We start from the raw sequence: 21,128 nt of genomic DNA, 5'->3' as shown, positions 1-21,128 counted from the left end.
TATCAAGTCCCATTTGGGCACCTTTTGGCACTTAATTCTTATTGAAATAGGTCTAGCCAAAAACATCCTATTTTTTGTCCTAGAAATTTTTACAATGTTTCACTATGCAAAAAAATTGTCGAAAACCATAATCCCACCCACAATGCACCCAACATGCCCCCATGAGATTTAGATAAATTGTGGAGAAAAATATATTAAAAATGAGTTTTGAAAACAGCGATTTAGACTTTTTTGTGGAAAAAAAACATCCATCTACCACTTTGTGCCATTTTAGGATGTTTTTCTGGGTTTATTTGTTTGTTTTTTGCAAAAATATTTTATTAAAATTTAAATAAATCAATACAATGAAGTTACAAAAAAATACTAACACAATCTAACTAAATTAAGTTTTGTAAATCAGCTCCTAAGTGTCTCTGTTTATTTGTTATTTCAGTTTCAGTATTTTATTAGCTCTGGTAAATACCTTCCGTCACAGGGAGCACAAAAATACATCATATCATTATTGGGGGGTCTCCTAATGCCCATAAAGGGTTGCAGAAAAACAGCATGATTTCTTTATGTAATTAAATTTGCAAGCAATTAAAAGAACATGATGCCTAGTATGTGATCTAACACAATTTTAATGAAAAGGTATCACACAATCAATTGTATTCCAGTAAGTGCCAGACCCAAGTTTCTACTTGATTCAATAATATTCTGTTTATTCATTTTTGGTATACTGTACAACTTCTAAGGAAAAGCAGGTATCATTATTTCTCCCAGTTATAACGGGCCGCCAAGAAATATGCTATGAGTATGTTTGACAAGGTGCATTAGAACATACATTGAATTCTCATGTGCTCCTGAAGTAGAATCTATTGTCTAGCCCTCAGACCAAACTGACCACTCTGGCACGCTTTGCCAAAACAGCAAGGACATTTTTCTGGAGATGACCATTACTGTGGCAATGCTAAATACCCAGCGAAGCTTGAAGAATGGTCTGAAATTTGGCAGCTAAAATTTAATGCTAAGAAATGCAAGATCATGCATTTGGGCTGCAAAAACCTGAAGGAACGGTACAGTTTAGGGGGGGTGAAGAACTTATGTGCACGACAGAAGAGCGAGACTTGGGTGTGATTGTATGTGATGATCTTAAGGTGGCCCAACAGGTTGATAGCAAAAGCTAGGATGCATTGGGAGAGGTTTGACCAGTAGGAAAAATGGAAGTATTGATGGTGAGACCTCATTTAGAATATGGTGTACAATTCTGGAGACCGCACCTTCAAAAGGATATTTTAAAAATGGAGTCAGGCCAGAGGAAGGCTGCTAAAATGGTGCATAGTCTTCGTCACAAAGCGTATGGGCACAGACTTAAGATCTCAATAGGTATACTTTAGAGGAAAGACGGGAGAGGGGAGATATGATAGAGACGTTTAAATACCTACGTGGCGTGAATGCGCATGAGTTGAGTCTCTCATTTGAAAGGAAGCTCTGGAATGGGAGGGCATAGGATTAAGTTAAGAGGTGATAGACTCAGGAATAATCTAAGGAAATACTTTTTTACAGAAAGGGTGGTAGATGCATGGGACAGTCTCCCGGAAGAGGTGGTGGAGACAGAGACTGTGTCTGAATTCAAGAAAGCCTGGAATAGACATGTGGGATCTTTTAGAGACAGGAAGAGATCATGGTTACTGCAGATGGGCAGACTGGATGGGCCACTTGGCCTTTATATGCCATCACGTTTCTATGTTTCTACCATTAACTAATTCTCGAGGGAGGCAAGATGGCGATTTGAGCAGACGTTGGTCTGAGAGCTCCTCTTCCTAAGGCAATTGTTTCTGTGCTAAATTGCTTAAATATTTTTCTTCGATGCCTAAAAGAAGGGGAAAACAGAGAGGTTTTCCTCCACCTTTATCTGGCTCTTCAACTCCACGACAGACTGCTATAACATCTTATACAGTCCCAACCTACTCACCGGGCGTATCTGCTGCTGTGACTGGGGTGGATCACAGCTTGGACGGCGAACTTTCGCTGAGCCCACGAGGACTGCACACGCCCCCAATGCCCGGCGAAACTTCGGATGAGCGGTCGCAGTTGGAGGACATGCCGAACACATGGAGCATGACGCGTACTGCACCCGAGGCTGACCCGGATGTGATTACAGCAGTGCCGATTCTGGGACAGGAATCATTGCAACACGGGAGCGCTAAACCTGAGGGAACCAGCGGTGGGGAGGGTGAGGGAGCCCGGAGTTTGCTCTCTGGGGACTCAGCCTATGGAAATCTGGCAGTCATCTCCCCCCTCAAGCCGTTGGAGAAACCACAGGCAGTGACCCTTGACTCCATATGGTCTGCAATTGAAAACCTGCACTCGGTTTGTACAAACTTTCTCTCTATTACTTTAAACTCCTCTTCCAGGATAACCCCTTTTGGAGACATCTGTTCAACAGCAGAAGACTGACTTTTCTAAATTAGAGAAACTAACAACTGAGAATAAAAATTTACTGTCTAAACAAATGACTGATAGAATGATGTTTCTCAGGAAGATAGAAAATTTGGAAAATCAGCAAAAAAATTTGAATCTAAGGATTCTTAACTTTCCTATAGCAAAATTTATGTCTTCTCAGGAACTCTTCAAGAACTTTATGATCACAGTTTTAAAAGTATCAGAATTGAATCTTCCCCCGATACAGAAAATTTATTATTTAAAGAATGTTCAAAAAGAAGTTTTAGAAGGTGGAACTGAGCAATTAGATGTATCAGCAATATTGCAATCTTCTGAAATCGAATTACTGGGTCGGGCAACATTATTAGTTTCCTTTGTATTCTTACAAGATAAAGAAATGCTGTTGAAATTATACTTTAAGCTGAAACAAGTCACCTTTCTAGGTGAAAGGGTATACATATTTCCTGACGTCTCGAAATGGACACAATCCAGGAGGAAATAATTTTTGCAATATCGTCCTAAAGTTATTTCAATGGGGGCAATTTTTCAGTTAAGATTTCCTTGTAAATGTTTTATTACCTATCAAGGGAATAAATATATATTTTTTGAGCCTGCCCAATTAGGTTTTTTCCTAGAGAGTAAAGGGATTCCATTGCAGCCAGAATGAATCAAGTGATTTAGTGTGGAATTTAGTTTAATAGTAGGTTAATATCTTAGTACTGCTATTTTCTTTATGTTTTTGTTAAGTGTATCCCTTCTCCCCAGGGGGTTTTCCTTTATGTCTTGCTTTCCTCCCCATTTGAGGACTATAATAATGAGTATATTGCCTGTATATAGTTTTCAGTCTGTATTTCAGTATTTCTCTGTACCATTTTTATTGGTTGTACAAAAATTATAAATATAAAATAATAAAAAAAAACACACCAATTCTCGAAGTGTGTAATTACAACCCACAATTTCATAATCTTTGTGTTCACATTATATTTTAACTAATTTTTGGCCCCTTTTATCAAGCTGTGCAAAATGTTTTAGCACGGGCCAGCATGATAAATGCTCCAACGCTCACAGAATTCCTATGAGCGTCAGGGCACTTAGCTTCCCAGCCCATGCTAAAAAAATCTAGCACAGCTTGATAAGGTGGGGGTGGGGGGAGTGTTGCCGTGGATTTCAGTAAGGACAGCACAGTAGTCATTTCAGTATATGCCTTAGGTAGGTTGGTCATCTCTAGTATTACATTACATTAGTGAATTTTATTCCGCCTTAACCTTGCAGTTCTAGGCGGATTACAAAAGAGGTACGCTGGACATTGCCAGGAGAGTTAAAAGATTAGGTACTAATTACAGGTCTGTAACTTATTCAGAAATTTACAAGATTGGGTATAATTAAGGTACATCATTAGTTTGTCTTGACAAATTTTCTGACTAGCAGGGTTTTTATTTCCCTTCAGGCGTTGTTATCAGTAAGTTGGAGAGGTGGTGGTCAAGTTTCACTGCTTGAGTTCCTAGTAGGATATCGTACATCTTCTTGCGATGTGCACCTTTGATTGGGGAGGTGAGTAAATAGAGTCCGAGTTCTCCTTGGCCTGGTTGATTTATTCCGGATAGGACGATCATTCAGGTAGGCGAGGACAGCGCCATTCAGGGCTTTGAATAGTAGACAGTAAAATTTGAATAATATTTGTGCTTGCATTGGGAGTCAGTGTGTGTCTAGGTATGCAGTGGTGATGTGACCATATTTGCTTAGATCAGTAGATCAGTCTGAGGGTGGTGTTTCGTACGGTCTGTAATTGTTTTTCATGTCTGCGGGGCATGACAGGTGAAGGATGTTGCAGTAGTCTAGAAGTCCCAGGACTAGGGATTGGACCAATATGACAGCAAAACCAATTAAAATAGTGCTTTTGAAGCTGGTCTTAAGTATCCCCTAGCTAGGCTAGCTTTTAGGATATACACAATGCATGCCATGAAGGCAGTACATGTAAAGCTCTTTTATACCTCATCTCTTTACGGATATCCTGAACCTCAAAATTAGAGGGTACTCCATTGATCTAAAATATGTAAGTGGCTTAACTGTCACAACAAACACACTGAAATATTGTAGTGCTATCAGAATGTTAAATTTCTCTGAAATTCAATTCCAGGTATAATGAGATTATGCAAAGATCGTAGTCTTTTAAGAAAATGTTTAAAAAAACCACAATTATTTGTGGACGCCTTTCTCTAACCCTGTGGTGTTTGTTTGTTTTGGATTTAGAAAATTCTGTATTAGGGAAATTAGTGGAGAAGATTGACTTGTTTTTTGCATTTCATGTTTGCTTGTGTTTGAAATTGTGGATGTAAATGTTTTGTACATCACTTAGATTTAAGCAATTCATAAATTTTTTAAATAAATGCATAAATTTGTGTCAAAATGGCCTTCTAGCCTCTATTTACAGCATTCGGATTTAGCCACTTGTAGACTCTGCTGTTTTGACAGTGATTGGGTTATTCTATCCTAACTGTGTAAATGACACAGCCCCTTCATCGCAGCCGATCAAGCCACTTGCTCTGGGCAGTTTACCACATACAAATGAAAATAAAAACACAGAGCAAAAGAAGAAAAACTTAAGGCACCTTTTACTAAAGTGCGTTAGGGCCTGAACGTGCAGAATAGCGCGTGCTAAAATTGTCATGCGCGCTAGACCTTAACGCTGGCGTTATTCTAGAAGCGTACCGCGTGGTAATTTTGTGCGTGTGCTAAAAATGCTAGCGCACCTTAGTAAAAGGAGCCCTAAGTGAAATTTTAAAACCTGTAAATTAGGAAGCAAACACTTACCTCTTGCAAGAGCGTTTCTTTTTTCTTCGATGACAAGTTTAAGTGCTTCTCTAAAATTGAATAGTATTTTTCACTCTCTTTGTCAAACTTCTTCTTCCCTTCCTGGAAAAGAATGAAAAAGAAAGGGATTATTGTGACAGATAATATCAAAAGAAACTGATTTTATTAGTAAATATAAGGATGACATCAGAGTTATCTGGTGGAAATTAATCTTAGCTGAGCCGGTCACCAATGTTAGGAAATATGAGGAAGTGGTGGTGGGTCTGTGTGTGTGTTTGGGGGGGGGGGTAGTGGGAAAGGTTGGAGGAGAGAGAATAGGGATTATAGTGTGTATGGTGAGGTAGGGTTATGAAAGGTTGTAATGGAGGTTGTGATTGGTGGAGGTGGGCAAGCATTGTGCAGAGTGAAGCTGGGCAGGGATTGGGTAGGGGAGTTTTGGTGGTTTTGAAGATTTGTGGTGAAAGGGAAGGGTAGGGTAGGATGGGGATTAGGAAATATGCCCTCCCTCAGTTTAAGTTGTGGTTATTGTGTTTGTTTTTAAAGGGGATTATGTTGGCGGTGGGGGGGGGTGAGAGTTGGGGGTGGGGGGGTCACAGTTTATTTTATAACAAAATAAGCGGTAAGCGTAAAGAGTGCTTTGCAGTTGGGGGTTATGTAAATATAGTTAATAAATGATAAAATGTAAACCTCGTAGTCAGCACCACAGCGAGGGAAGCATGGCCTGGCATTACCGTGGGCCATGTTTTGGGAGATGTTGAAGGATGCAATTTAATGGGGGGCTAGTTTTGGCATCAAATAGCTCCCTGTGGGGGTAATTGGGGGTGTTGTTGAGATTGGATATGAAATTGTATAATGTTTGATAAGGTTTTGGGGATAAAATAAAGCTGCAGCCAAACTGATTGATTCACAAATATTTGGTGGTGTATTTATTGCAGTGGTCTCAAACACGCAGCCGGGGGGCCACATGCGGCCCGCCAGGTCCTATTTTGAGGCCCTCGGTATGTTTATCATAATCACAAAAGTAAAATAAAACAGTTTCTTGATCATATGTCTCTTTAGCTATAAATTACAATATTATTATTAAGGAAAGATTTATAAACTACTAGCTGATGGCCCGGCGTTGCACGGGTATTTAATTATAGCAATAACACTGTAAATGGATTCAAATAAAGATACTTTATAGTGGTGAATGAAAATATTTTTTTACAGCTTTATAAAAAGTACAATATTCAAATTATAATATGAAATATTTGACAAAATGAATACAATACAACTAACACAAAACTTGATTATAAACAACATTTTTAGTTTCACCTCCAGGAGCAAGAACATATACATTATTGGGTGAACCCACCCTTATGTGGGTGAACCCACGTGTGCAGGTGGGCCGCAAGACCCCCAGAACATATCACCCCAGGTAGTGAGGGATCTGCATACCAAGTTTCGTTCAAATCGGTCCCACAGCTTCTTACATTTTTTCCATTGACTTGAATGGGTGAAATCTGATTTTCTGTTTGTAGCTCAGCCCACGTATGCAGGTGGGCCGAGAGACCCCCAGAACATATCACCCCAGGTAGTGAGGGATCTGCATACCAAGTTTCGTTCAAATCGGTCCCACAGCTTTTTACATTTTTTCCATTGACTTCAATGGGTGAAATCTGATTTTCTGTTTGTAGCTCCGCCCACGTGTGCAGGTGGGCCGAGAGACCCCCAGAACATATCACCCCAGGTAGTGAGGGATCTGCATACCAATTTACGTTCAAAGCGGTCCCACAGCTTTTTACATTTTTTTCATTGACTTGAATGGGTGAAATCTGATTTTCTGTTTGTAGCTCCGCCCACGTGTGCAGGTGGGCCACGAGACCCCCAAAACATATCACCCCAGGTAGTGAGGGATCTGCATACCAATTTACGTTCAAAGCGGTCCCACAGCTTTTTACATTTTTTCCATTGACTTGAATGGGCGAAATCTGATTTTCTGTTTGTAGCTCCGCCCACGTGTGCAGGTGGGCCGCGAGACCCCCAGAACATATCACCCCCGGTAGTGAGGGATCTGCATACCAATTTTCGTTCAAATCGGTCCCACAGCTTTTTACATTTTTTCCATTGACTTGAATGGGTGAAATCTGATTTTCTGTTTGTAGCTCCGCCCACGTGTGCAGGTGGGCCGCGAGACCCCCAGAACATATCATCCCAGGTAGTGAGGGATCTGCATACCAAGTTTCGTTCAAATCGGTCAAGCCGTTTTTGCGTGATCGCGGCACATACATACATACATACACACATACCTCCGATTTTATATACAGTGGTGCCTCACACAACGAACTTAATCCGTTCCAGGAGCAAGTTTGTTATGTGAAACGTTCGTTGTGTGAAACGCGTTTTCCCATAACAATACATGTTAAAAAAAATAATTCGTTCTGTAGCATAAAATATGCTAAGATGACATAAAAAAAGATAAATTTTTGGTTATTATTTTTATTTAGATACATCTAAAAACATAATTGTTTTTTAAAACAACACACATTTTTTAAATTTAAAGACAGACTAAGTAGAGTCTAATTTTACAGTGAGAGGGCAGAGTCTCAGCGGCAAAAACTGGGACTTAACTGTTCATTTTTTTTTTTTTTCTACCGTGTTTCCCCGATGATAAGGCAGGGCCATCAAATAAGACAGCCCCCCCTTTTTAGAAAAAAATGTAAAATAAGGCACCCCCCCCCCCGCAAATAAGCCACCCACCGATACCTGCGCTTACCCGAATCGGGTGGTACGGTGGGTGACTCCGTGTAGTCCCTGGCCCCCCCGACACGATCGGGGCAAGAGGGAGCTCAAGCCCTCTTGCCCCCCCGACTCCCCGACACGATCGGGGCAAGAGGGAGCTCAAGCCCTCTTGCCCCCCCGACGCCCCGACACGATTGGGGCAAGAGGGAGCTCAAGCCCTCTTGCCCCCCTCCGACTCCCCGACACGATCGGGGCAAGAGGGAGCTCAAGCCCTCTTGCCCCCCCGACTCCCCGACACGATCGGGGCAAGAGGGAGCTCAAGCCCTCTTGCCCCCCCGACCCCCCGACACGATCGGGGCAAAAGGGAGCTCAAGCCCTCTTGCCCCCCCGACTCCCCGACACGATCGGGGCAAAAGGGAGCCCAAGCCCTCTTGCCCCGCCGATTCCCCAACTCCCCGACAATATCGGGCCAGGAGGGAGCCCAAGTCCTCCTGGCCACGGTGACCCCCTAACCCCACCCTGCACTACATTACGGGCAGGAGGGATCCCAGGCCCTCCTGCCCTCGACGCAAACCCCCCCTCCCCCCAACGACCGCCCCCCCCCCAAGAACCTCCGACCGCCCCCCCAGCCGACCCGCGACCCCCCTGGCCGACCCCCACGACACCCCCAACCCCCTTCCCCGTACCTTTCTGTAGTTGGCCGGACAGACGGGAGCCAAACCCGCCTGTCCGGCAGGCAGCCATCGACGGAATGAGGCCGGATTGGCCCATCCGTCCCAAAGCTCCGCCTACTGGTGGGGCCTAAGGCGCCTGGGCCAATCAGAATAGGCCCGGGAGCCTTAGGTCCCTCCTGGGGGCAGGGCCTGAGGCACATGGTCGGGTTGGGCCCATGTGCCTCAGGCCCCGCCCCCAGGAGGGACCTAAGGCTCCCGGGCCTATTCTGATTGGCCCAGGCGCCTTAGGCCCCACCAGTAGGCGGAGCTTTGGGACGGATGGGCCAATCCGGCCTCATTCCGTCGATGGCTGCCTGCCGGACAGGCGGGTTTGGCTCCCGTCTGTCCGGCCAACTACAGAAAGGTACGGGGAAGGGGGTTGGGGGTGTCGTGGGGGTCGGCCAGGGGGGTCGCGGGTCGGCTGGGGGGCGGTCGGAGGTTCTTGGGGGGGGCGGTCGTTGGGGGGAGGGGGGGTTTGCGTCGAGGGCAGGAGGGCCTGGGATCCCTCCTGCCCGTAATGTAGTGCAGGGTGGGGTTAGGGGGTCGCCGTGGCCAGGAGGACTTGGGCTCCCTCCTGGCCCGATATTGTCGGGGAGTTGGGGAATCGGCGGGGCAAGAGGGCTTGGGCTCCCTTGTGCCCCGATCGTGTCGGGGAGTCGGGGGGGCAAGAGGGCTTGAGCTCCCTTTTGCCCCGATCGTGTCGGGGAGTCGGGGGGGCAAGAGGGCTTGAGCTCCCTCTTGCCCCGATCGTGTCGGGGAGTCGGGGGGGGCAAGAGGGCTTGAGCTCCCTCTTGCCCCGATCGTGTCGGGGAGTCGGGGGGGCAAGAGGGCTTGAGCTCCCTCTTGCCCCGATCGTGTCGGGGAGTCGGGGGGGCAAGAGGGAACCAGGCGGAGAGAGGGCAGTTAAGCGCAGTGCCTGCGCGGAAGGATGCGGCTCGGGCGACTTCGTTGTGTGAAACGAAGTTCGTTGTACAGATCAAGACATAAAGTTCGTTGTGCGCAGCGTTCGCTGTGCGAGGCGTCCGTTATGCGAGGCACCACTGTATATAGATTGTCATTTCTTTAATAAGACATTAACTATTTTTTCTGAGGCCCTCCAAGTACCTACAAATCCAAAATGTGGCCCTTCAAACTGTTTGAGTTTGAGACCACTGATTTACTGGTATGATTGCAGATGTAAAGGTGACAAAGTGTGAATGCTATTGTTAAGCAGTTATTCCAACCAACAAATCCCCTCCCCCCCATATTTAGATAATTTACCAGCATAAAAGCAGTTCATGGGAAAGTTTATGGTACCATTTATATTTCATTTTATTTTAATAACAAAAATTACCTCACGCTGACCATGACCTTGCTGAAAACTAACAGAAACGACTTATTTACAAGGGTAAGGAGACTCTCAGATAACCAGCAGAGAACAAAAAAATAATAATAAACTATGTAATTTGAATGTTTATATGTTGGTTCTCTGGGAGAGAGGAAGAGATAATATATGGCATAGTTAGGCCGTGCATGCGCACTTCCTATGCGTGCGTCCGTTTTCCATGAGCTGTAGCTAGGAAGTGCGAATGCGCGGCTTACGGTCTGGCCTCGGACGCTAGCACCCCTTGCCTCTCCGTTGCCTCCCGGCTCCAGCGGCGTAGGCAGCACTATAAACACGCTGCTTCGCGCCCTTCTCTGCCAATTTCCTCTGCCGCGTCTCTGATGACATCATCGGAGACAGACGCGGCAGAGGACATCACCAGTAGAAGGCCGCGAAGCAGCGTGTTTAAAGTGCTGCCTACGCGGCTGGAGCCCCGAGGTTTGTCGGCGGTGGGAGGGTCAGGAGCAGGCCGGATCGACAACGGCAGTAAAAGAAGGGGGAGGGGCAGAACGGAGCAGGAAAGAGAAGGGAAAGGAGGAGTGGGGGAAAATGCTGCTACCGCTTGTTGTATTGTCTGCCTTAATTTTTCTATGATTCTGTGTTAGGTGGAGAAAACACTAATTATTCACCAAGGTTAGGCAGAGAAAACTTGTTACAGAGACACATTACGGTAGTGATAAAATCTCACAAATATGGCGTCAATTATAAATCGCAGACAGGCAAATTGTGACTTACTGTGCCTGTTCAAACATCAGCAAAGCTCTCCAATTATTTGCCTAACGTTGGCATTGACACGCCATCCCTGTCAAAGACTCACACCTATTATTCACTACCCCATCCTTAATAAGAATCACAAACCAATTATCCAGGGACAAATATTTTGGCCGCAGCTTTATTAGTTTCATAACGCAGGGCATTCTGTCTTGATTATTCCAACTCAAAAGAAGTTGCACTCGGAAATGGTGAGAGCTAGTGTGTTTTCTTGTGCAGGTCCCTCCGAACGGAATAAGCTCCCAGTCTACATCAGACAGCAGAAGGACTTATGCAATTTTAAGAAAACGTTGAAGCAAAAAAAAAAAAAAAAACCTGGAAAAATTGGGATCGGCTGAATTATGACCTTTGGTGGAATTTGTTATGTCAAATCTTTAAAATGGAGCGGGTAATAGCCATACAGCAAGGGCATTTTAAGAAATTTAGGGATATTTGGGAGGCATTAACAAAATATTGTACAGAATGAATATTATTTTTTCCCTTGGTTCATACACGTCCAGGGTGGGGAGGGAGGGGTGGGGATATTTTATGTCTTCTTATGCTTAAGAATAATTGTTGGGTATAAGGGGGGGAGGGATATTTGATGAGAATTAGACTTTGATGGAATATTAAGTGATGTTAAGGTTCATAGACAAAATCGCGGGAGACAACGGCGCGCTGACAACTGAGCGCAAGGTTGACGGCGCGCCGAAGAAAAGCACTATTTTAAAGGGTTCAGACGGGGGGTGTTGGTGGGGAACCCCCCTATTTTACTTAACAGACATCGCGCTGGCGTTGTGGGGGGCTTGGGGGGTTGTAACCCCCCTCATTATACTTGAAACCAAACTTTTTGCCTGTTTTTTTAGGGAAAAAGTTCAGTTTTAAGTATAATGTGGGGGGTTACAACCCACCAAACCCCCCACAACGCCAGCGCAATGTCTGTTAAGTAAAGTGGGGCCCCTCTAAGCTGAGCAGGTGTCCTCCAGCTGCATTGCTACCACTAGGGGGTGGAATATTTTCAGTCGCTAAGGACAGGTATGCTCCCTGGAGTCCTGCAGAACTTGCCTGTCCCTCACAATTGAAAAATGTGACAGTAAAACAGCACCCTCTATTGGTGAGACTGTGGGTGGAGGACTCCTGCTCAGCTTAGAGGGAACAGTGCCCGGCCCCCACACCCCCGGTCGGAGCCCTTTAAAATAGTGCTTTTCTTCAGCGCGCCGTCAACCTTGCACTCAGTTGTCTGCGCTCAGTTGTCGGCGCGCCATTGTCTCGCGCGATTTAGTCCCGTCACCGATGTTAAAGTGTAAAGTGATTGTATCTTATGTTGCACTTATTGAAAGTTTTAAAAATGAATAAAAAATTAAAAAAAACAACAAAAAAAATAAAACGTTGAAGCGTCGTTTGTTTTGTAAGATGAAATATGACTATTGATTTTTTTTTGCAATAGAGGATCATTTGAGATATTTTTCTGCATTGTAAAAATTTTATGGCGCAGTGTATGTAAGGTTGTAATCTGCCTTGTTTAAAGGCACATTATAAATAATACAAATTAATTATAGTTTAACATAACTTTACAATTTAAACAGGTACACCTGAATAACTTAAGTACAACTGCTATGGCCCAAAATATGGCTTTCCAATGCTATTGAGCCATTCGGCGTTGAAACTAGCTCCCCCCTATTTAACATATTATTTGCAATCCTCTAACTGTGACTCACGGTGACATCAAGCTGTAATTTCACTTGTGGCAGTGCCGCCAAGTGACCAGTTCAATTTCACGGTTATCCCCACAAGTTTCATCATTTTAGCTGCATCTGGTGTCAATACCCCCAAATAATGGGCCTCACCCACTCACAAATGCTGCGACCATCCATCCCAATCCCCTATAAAACACCCCAACCCCTTAACTGCCCCTAATACCATAGCATCCCCTACCAAAGGCAATAGTCAACATCCAACCACAAAACAGAAAACAGACAAGGGTAGGAGAGTGGGAAAGTTTTCTACCTCACTTATCCAACCCTCTACTACTCTATCCCACTATCTAATACATCTAAGCCCTCTAAAATCCTGTTTTCCTTTCACTTATTATTAGTGTTATCAGACATCTGGATTTCCACGGACATACACTTTGTCCGGGTTTTGAAAAGCTTCCTCAAAATTGCGTGAATGCCCTCCTGCCCGATGAGAGCAGGCAGCGGCACTAGGGTGGGATTGGGAGTGGGACTGGGGTGTAACTGGGCAGGCCTTGGTGGTGGGCCTAGGGGGGGGGGGGGGGGTCAGGATTTTACTAAAGTAAAATCTAATCTAATACTTGGCTTTATATACGGAGTCTTCATTCTAAGAAAGCTTGACCCGGTTTACAATAGTTAACTTAAAAAAAATATAAACCATAAAAGAAAAATTTCAAAAAGAATTAATTTCCAAAATGTTTAGTGAATAAAGTAGTTTTCAAAAGCTTATGAAAAAATAGAAGAGAACCAGAGCTTCTTATAAGGAACGGAAGATCGTTCCAAAGTTGAGAAAACTTAAAAATCAAACATTGGCCAAAAACCTTAACTCCTCTAATCCCTTTTCTGGAAAGGAAAGATAATTTACATTGTTGGTTGCCCCTTGCAAAAGAGAATCTGCAAAGATTCCAGGATAAAGGAACTAGAGGAGGGAAGATACCATAAAGAATTTTAAAAATAACACAAGCACATTTAAACTGAACTCTAGAATAAACAGGAAGCCAATGAAGACTCTGAAGCAACGGTGTCACGGGATCGAACTTACGCTTCCCAAAAATCAGTTTCGCCGCTGTATTCTGAACCAGTTGTAATCTATAAAGGCAGGTTTTTGTAATACTGAGGTAGATGACGTTACAATAATCAAGCTGTGATAATATAGTTGACTGAACTAAAATAGGAAAGTGACGGTGATGAAAGAGATGTCTGACCTTCCTCAGCATACGCAGATTAAAAAAGCATTTCTTAATCACAGAATTAATTTGTTCCTTGAAAGAAAGCGAGGAGTCAAAGAGGACTCCCAGAATCTTAGCAGAAAACTCAATTTGTAAAGAAGATCCAGAAGCCAATGTTACAGAACTAGGAAGACAATCCTACGGTGTCAGGTCAAAAGCGCGCCCAGACAATTGAGCGCAGCGCGCGCCGCCGCACCGTTCTAAATTACTGTTTTTAGTGCTCCGACGGAGGGGCGTGGGGGGGAACCCCCCCACTTTACTTAATAGACATCGCGCCGCATTGTGGGAGGTGTGGGGGGTTGTAACCCCCCACATTTTACTGAAAACTTAACTTTTTCCCTGTTTTTAGGGAAAAAGTTCAGTTTACAGTAAAATGTGGAGGGTTACAACCCCCCAAACCCCCCATAACGCCAGCGCGATGTCTATTAAGTAAACTGGGGGGGTTCACCAACAAAACCCCCGTCGGAGCACCTAAAAACTGTAATTTAGAGCGGCGCGGCGGTGCGCTCTGCGCTCAATTGTCGGCGCGTGCTTTTGTCTTTCGCGCCGTTGTCTATGAACCCAATCCTACTTATTATGCTGGTCTCCTTTCTCACACTACCAATCCTCTCCTACTTTTTCAATCAAGTGTGGTGGCAAATCTATTAATGCCACATTTACCTTCACGTCCTTTGAGGCCTCAAACAAAGCAATTAATGGTTGTTTCAAAAATATTTTATTGAAAATTTTTAAGAAAACCTAAACACCACAAACAAACAATATAATACAATTATAATCTAAATGAAAAAAATAAAGTGCTGGAATTGGTGTTAACCTTGAAAGATAAGTGTTGCCATTCTTGAATTTTTTGTCTATTTTTGTCTGAATATATGGGATTTTTTTTAAAGTATAGTCACTGTGAGATAATAAGGAACTTAGAAATTTAAAACTTAAATTTTAGATGTGCATGAAGGGAGGGTGTAGTATAAATAATTAGAGCTGAGATACAGGATGGGGATCTGAAATAACAATGTTATAAGAGATCCTATGATTTGAGTAACGCATGGTGTGAACAACAGGAAGAAAGACCTGGCGAAGCTTGAAGAATGGTCTGAAATTTGGCAGCTAAAATTTAATGCTAAGAAATACAAGGTCATGCATTTGGGCTGCAAAAACCAGAGGGAATGGTACAGTTTAGGGGATGAAGAACTTATGTGCATGACAGAAGAGCGGGACTTGGGTGTGATAGCATGTGATGATCTTAAGGTGGCCAAACAGGTTGAAAAGGTGATGGTGAAAGCTAGAAAGATACTAGGTTGCATAGGGAGAGGTATGGCCAATAGGAAAAAGGAGGTATTGATGCCTCTGTATAAGACTCCGGTGAAACCTCATTTAGAATATTGTGTACAATTCTGAGGACACACCTTCAAAAAGATATAAAAGAATGGAGTCGGTCCAGAGGAAAGCTACTAAAATGGTGCATGGTCTTCGTCATAAGGTGTATGGGGATAGACTTAAAGAGCTCAATCTGTACACTTTGGAGGAAAGGCGGGAGAGAGGAGATATGATAGAGTTGTTTAAATACCTACATAATATAAATGTGCCTGAGTTGAGTTTCTTAGATTTGAAAGGAAACTCTGCAATGAGAGGGCATAGGATGAAGGTAAGAGGTGATAGGCTCAGCAGTAATCTGAGAAAATACTTATTTAACGGAAAGGGTAGTAGATGCATAGAATAGTCTCCCAGAAGAGATGGTAGAGACAGAGACTGTGTCTGAATTCAAGAGAGCCTGGGATAGGCACGTGGGATCGCTCAGAGAGAGAGAGAGCGAGAGAGATGATGGTTACTGTGGATGGGCAGACTGGATGGGCCATTTGGCCTTTATCTGCCATCATGTTTCTATGTATGCACTATGATATGCCCACCCTGTTAGTTGAGGTACATGTGTGAAAAGAATATTTTGGACTGAAGTGTTATTTTGATTATTGCTGAGAGTTTTCACCTTAACTAATAATTGAGTCAAGTTAAAAGTTTGATATGGTAAATTTTGCCCCAAACACTATTCTGATCCATAATTTTAAGCTCCTATAGTTAAGAACTGAGATTTTTTTTTTTTTTAATATTGCTCCCATTTTTTGAGTTCAAACTATTTACTGAAGCTTAAGCTATCAATCAGCTATTGCTAAGAATTACAAACACAGAGAAACAGAAGTAATACAACAGTGGCGCAGGTACCTTTGTAGCAGTGCTCATAAATGTTTTCCGTGTGTTTTATTTTCTCAGCTGCTATGGTTTCAAATTTCTCTACAGCACACACCACTAGAAGGTGGCATGAAGAGATAAGCAGTCGTTCCAAGAGAATAATATATTCTGACAAGGCTACTGGCAACAAAAGATTTAAGGGTCCGCTCAATTTTGACTAGATCATCCCAAATCATACTACCTTACAAACAACAATTGGACAGCGTGGTTTGGAGGATTCCAATCTAAGCAATAACCTCCCAAAATAACCTCCGGAACAATGACATTTTATTGCAATAATGCAAAATACTGTCAAGTGTGCTAGGGCTTCTGTTGCAAAAACAGCACAGCTCACAGCGCACAAAATTCACTTAATGCAAAGTATTAGGCATTCATACAGACCTGTGAACTAGGAAAATACATGGATTGGATAATGCACATAGACAATAAGAGTCTCATAATCAAAACAGAAATAGGTCTAAAATCCCACCGAAATCGGCACTTGGACGACCTTAAAGACAGGTGATGGCATAAACTACATTATGAGATTTGCAATGTTGCATTGGCATATATACTCCAATTGAGACCTACTTTTGAGGAAGAATTTCCTACGATTGCCTTCAACAGAGGGAAGAATTTAGGGGAGCGCCTTTCCAAGTATAGGTGTGAGGAAGCCGGTTACGATCGAGAGGATGGCGATCATGTCAGATGCGGCCGTTGTCAATGGTGCACAAAAACTATTGAGGGCCATATGTGGAATCCTCCCAACAGAGACATCAAGATTAAAAGCTCGTATGCTAACTACATGCAAATCTCATAATGTAGTTTATGCCATCACATGCCCATGCGGGCTCATATATGTAGGGAGAAGTAGTAGACCAGTGCCCATTAGATTAAATGAACACAAGTCACGTATAGCTACAGAGAGCATCCAGGCACCTCTAGTCCAGCACTGGATGGAAAAAGCTCACACCATAGATGATTTAAGATGGAGGGTCATAGATTGTATAAAAGAACGGTGGGAGGGTGGTCACATTGAGAACAGATTAAATTTCAAAGAGCAACGCTGGATATACAATCTGAATACGGTGCATCCAGGAGGATTAAATTTAGAAATAGAATGGATGACACTAGTTTAGGCTCCTCCCACTGAACTGATGTCATCAGTGAGATATTTAATGAGTCACCTGATTTAAACAAAACCAAAAAATGCCACGGCCATCTTTACATAGAAGAACACACGTCGGGATGGTGTGGAGCAAAACAAAAGGGGTAATTTTACTTCCAAAACTAGAACTGCTAAGGTATCGAGGGATTAGTTTAAAGTTTTAGAACAATAAAACTGATGCATTTACCAACTCTTGCCTCTTATCTGCAGGGGACCCGTTCTTGAAAAAGCCTTTGGGAGAAAATGGTTGAACCTTAAGGTCCTTCCCGAGGTTTAAAAAAAGAATGAAGAAATAGCTAAAGCTAAGTACAAAAGTTTTAAAGTTGTATAAGAAAAGTTTATCGATTTGCACAAAACATAGAATATAGAGCACAAGCACTTTAAAAAAAACTAAAGTCTGATGATGAATAAAAGCCAGAAAGAGAAACAAGCCTTCAAATAATTTGGCTGGTGGTTGGCTGGAACTGAAGACCATAGAGGTACTTAGAAAGGTATTATCTGAAAAAAAGATCACTTAGAAATTAGGCACTTTGAAGTTTATTATATGCCGTTGTGGATTGATGGTGTATATTACATAGACAACGTCATAAACAACATTGGGCTATTTTAATACTTCATATAATGGTACACAAAAAAAGCCCAAACACCGCAATATCAATCCACACTCACTTAAATACTGAAATGAGTCAGGGGAACCTTATGTCCAAATGAATCAAACTATCGGGAAGCATAACACTCATTCTCCAAAATATTTTAAATAAATAAATACCTATATCCAATCACAGTAATTAGAATACTCCTGGATGAAGAATCACATTTTGTTCCGATGTATGAGGTGAGTTTGAAGCAAATGTTCAAAGCTGCCAAACATGAAACTTGCAGAAGAACTCCAGGACTAAGTTATTAAGGGCTATTATGAAGATTTGGTTGGTTGAGGACCACCCAGGATCAAAAGTGCTCACCCCTCCCTTAGAAAGTCTATCAGGAATAGATAAATTCCTTATATACCGTATAAAGGAGCTACACAGTTATTAAGGCCTACTGCTTGCTTTGTTCTTATCCACAGTTACATTTGGACATTTGTTTTTGTAATTTTTGCAGTATCACAAAATACTACAAGAATAACTTTTATAGAAAGAGTAAGCAGCGTGAAATCAATTCAGGTGACTCTCAGCTGTACATGCTCATTTGCTTCCCAAGTCAGTTGAATTCCTACAATCTATAATAATAAAACCCTAGAGCGCGCATGCGCTATGCAAACTTTGTGATTCCTGGCACCGTGAGGAGTGCTTCTGTGTCAGTCCTCACGGCGCCTGCGCTAGCTGGAGGCGCGTGTGCCAGCGACTCCTCCCTCCCAGCTCAACCGTCCTCCCAAGGCGAGAAAGACAAAAAAGTTTCGTCTCTACAGGGGGATTCTGCGCTCGCGACGGGCAGCGGGCGGAGAGTGGCAGCAGACCGGGGGGGGGGGGGGAGGAAGTATCGCCAGCAGGTAGGCCAGGTTTGAGCGTAGGAGGGACGCAGGCAGGCTGGCTTCAGGGGAGGGGTGGGACAAAGGCTGAAAGACAGTGAGGCACTGGGTACCAGGGCAGGACGCCGGGCCTGCTGCACGACGATCTGGGCTGAGAGGACCAGCTCCAGTTGGAGGCATGGAGGGAGGGTAAGAATGGGAGGGGGGTGGAAACGGAAGGGGGCCACGGAGTAGGCAGGCATGGTAGGACAGGGAAAGGGGGTTGCTTTGGGGGGAAGGGGGCCACAGAGCACGCAGGCATGGTAGAGCAGGGGACAGGGAAAGGGGGCTGCTTTGGGGGGAGGGATGTGCTGGAAGCAGACAGCAATCATCGGGGGGGGGGGGGGAACAGAAGGGGGCCACGGAGCACGCAGGCATGGCACAACAAGGGGAGAGGGAAAGGGGGCTGCTGGGGGGAGGGGTGTGCTGGGGAGCACAAAACAATCATGCTTTGCTCTGGGAAGGGGGGGACACAGAAGGGGGCCACGGAGATACAGGCAGGCATGGTGCAACAGAGAAATACAGGTAGGCAGGGGGCCAGGGAGAGACACAGACAGAACGAATGACAGACAGACAGCGTCCAAGGAAAGAGAGACAAAGAAAAAAAACCCAGACAGACAGATATCTCTAGCGCCCGTTAATGTAACGGGCTTAAAGACTAGTTAGGATATAAACTAAGGACAAAGAAAACTTGCATGTTGTAGTTTTATAGGACTTTAAAGAGGAAAAAAACCCCCATATAACATGATTTAAATTTTTTTCCACTTCCTATGATCTGATTTGGGCTACAGTAGAGGTTTGATGACCATTTGAAATTATTGCTACAGTTCTAAAGGATAAGGAGTAACACGAGAGCAGACGACACGTCACATAATGATTTTTGCCAACCTTACCAGCTGGGGACGAGAAAACCACATTGACCAAATAAGGCAAATTGCTTCATGCTTTAAATCGTTTCCCAGTTAGGTCATCCATCTTTTCCTGTTTTTTTTTTTCACTCTCCTTGCAGGGGTCATTTTTCTAAACGTTGCAGCTGTAGTTTTCTAAGGGTTTCCAATACTGGACCATTTTGGATTGCCTCAAGAGAATCTACACTTTTATTTAATCTTACTACCTACGCGATTACAAAAAGTAGATAGTAGTAGATCTAATAGATGCTGGCATTGTAAGATAGAAGTAGGGACATTGGATCATTTACTTTTCTTTTGTCCCTGTATTAATACTTTTTGGAAATTAATTTGGCCCCAAATTAATAATTTATTAGAAAATCATGTTGGACTCTCATATGATACAATATTATTTGGAACAGCAATGAGAACACAGAGTCCAATATCAGCAAACAATAATAAACTTTTGTTAATATTGACAGGAGTCGCCATTCAGCAAATTACTCAGAATTGGAAAGATTACACTAAATTAAATTACACTTTCTGGTGGAACTCAATTTGTCATATATACAAAATGGAAAAAGTGATGGCAATACAACAGGGATATATTCATAAATTTAATAAAATTTGGGGACCATTGACTAAATTTTCTAAAGATCAGACATCATAACACATGTATAGAACATATAAGGGGGATGGGAAGGGAAAATTTTTGTAATAATATTCTGATATAGGGATTTCTTTAATTTACAATGAAAGAACATTTATTAGTAATTTCAAGTGTTTATTATAACTGATTGTATTACATATATTTCACTTGATGTAAGAAATAAAAAAGAATAAAGATTTGGAAAAAAAAATAATAATAATCTTACTACCAAATGCTAAAACAGCACAGGAAAAAAATGGATACTATAAAGTCTTTACTAATAAAATATAGTCTTACTTCAGGGATTCAAAGAACCTACAAGCAGTGGCAGTCACTGAAGGGCAAATTCTATAAGAAGCGCCCAAAAGTTAGGCACCTAATTAGTCACTTTTCAGCGCGATTCAAGTACAGTTGTGTGCTGTTTAGTGAATCCATGCTGAGCGGAACCAATTTTGGAGGCGCCCACGGAATAGGCCAGCTCTAGGCACAACTAAAAGTTAGGTGCCTAGCTGAGCGCTTAAGCACGCTTAAGAGCACCGATTCAGCAACAAGGCGCCTGACATGTAGCCCCGCCCACGACTAACGTGCAAAGCGCCTATTTTTTTGAAGGCCGCCTAAATTTTTTAGAGGCGTCTTGTTGCAGAATCGCTCTTTCTTGATAGGCGCCTAAGTTTCAATTATCGCTGATTAAAAAGCTTAATTGAGCTTCTTACTGTACTCGATTTAGACAGGCGCCTATCTAGATGGGCGCCTCCGAAATAGGTGCCTAACATTAGGCGCCGGTTACAGAATTTGGGCCTGAATGTTCACAATGGTTCATAGACAACGGCGCGAAAGACAAAGGCGCGCGCCAACAACTGAGTGCATGACGGAGGCGCGCGCCGAAGAAAATTACAGTTTTTAGGGGCTCCGAAGGGGGTTTTTGTTGGGGAACCCCCCCACTTTACTTAATA

The 21,128-nt window shown here is 43.2% G+C and overlaps 1 protein-coding gene across 1 annotated transcript in view; it reads right to left on the bottom strand.

Moving 5' to 3' along the window:
* Window positions 1–21,128, bottom strand: part of ARHGAP42 (Rho GTPase activating protein 42) — a 359,221-nt gene that overhangs the window by 115,645 nt on the left and 222,448 nt on the right. The window contains exon 5 of the mRNA XM_033949795.1: window positions 5,236–5,337. Within this exon, the coding sequence (XP_033805686.1) occupies window positions 5,236–5,337 (102 nt within the window). The remainder of the gene's footprint in view (window positions 1–5,235; window positions 5,338–21,128) is intronic.

The sequence above is a fragment of the Geotrypetes seraphini genome, chromosome 6 (genome assembly GCF_902459505.1).
Source record: "Geotrypetes seraphini chromosome 6, aGeoSer1.1, whole genome shotgun sequence".
In the NCBI taxonomy this organism is placed as follows: domain Eukaryota; kingdom Metazoa; phylum Chordata; class Amphibia; order Gymnophiona; family Dermophiidae; genus Geotrypetes; species Geotrypetes seraphini.
This window is presented reverse-complemented; position numbering and strand designations above follow the sequence as displayed.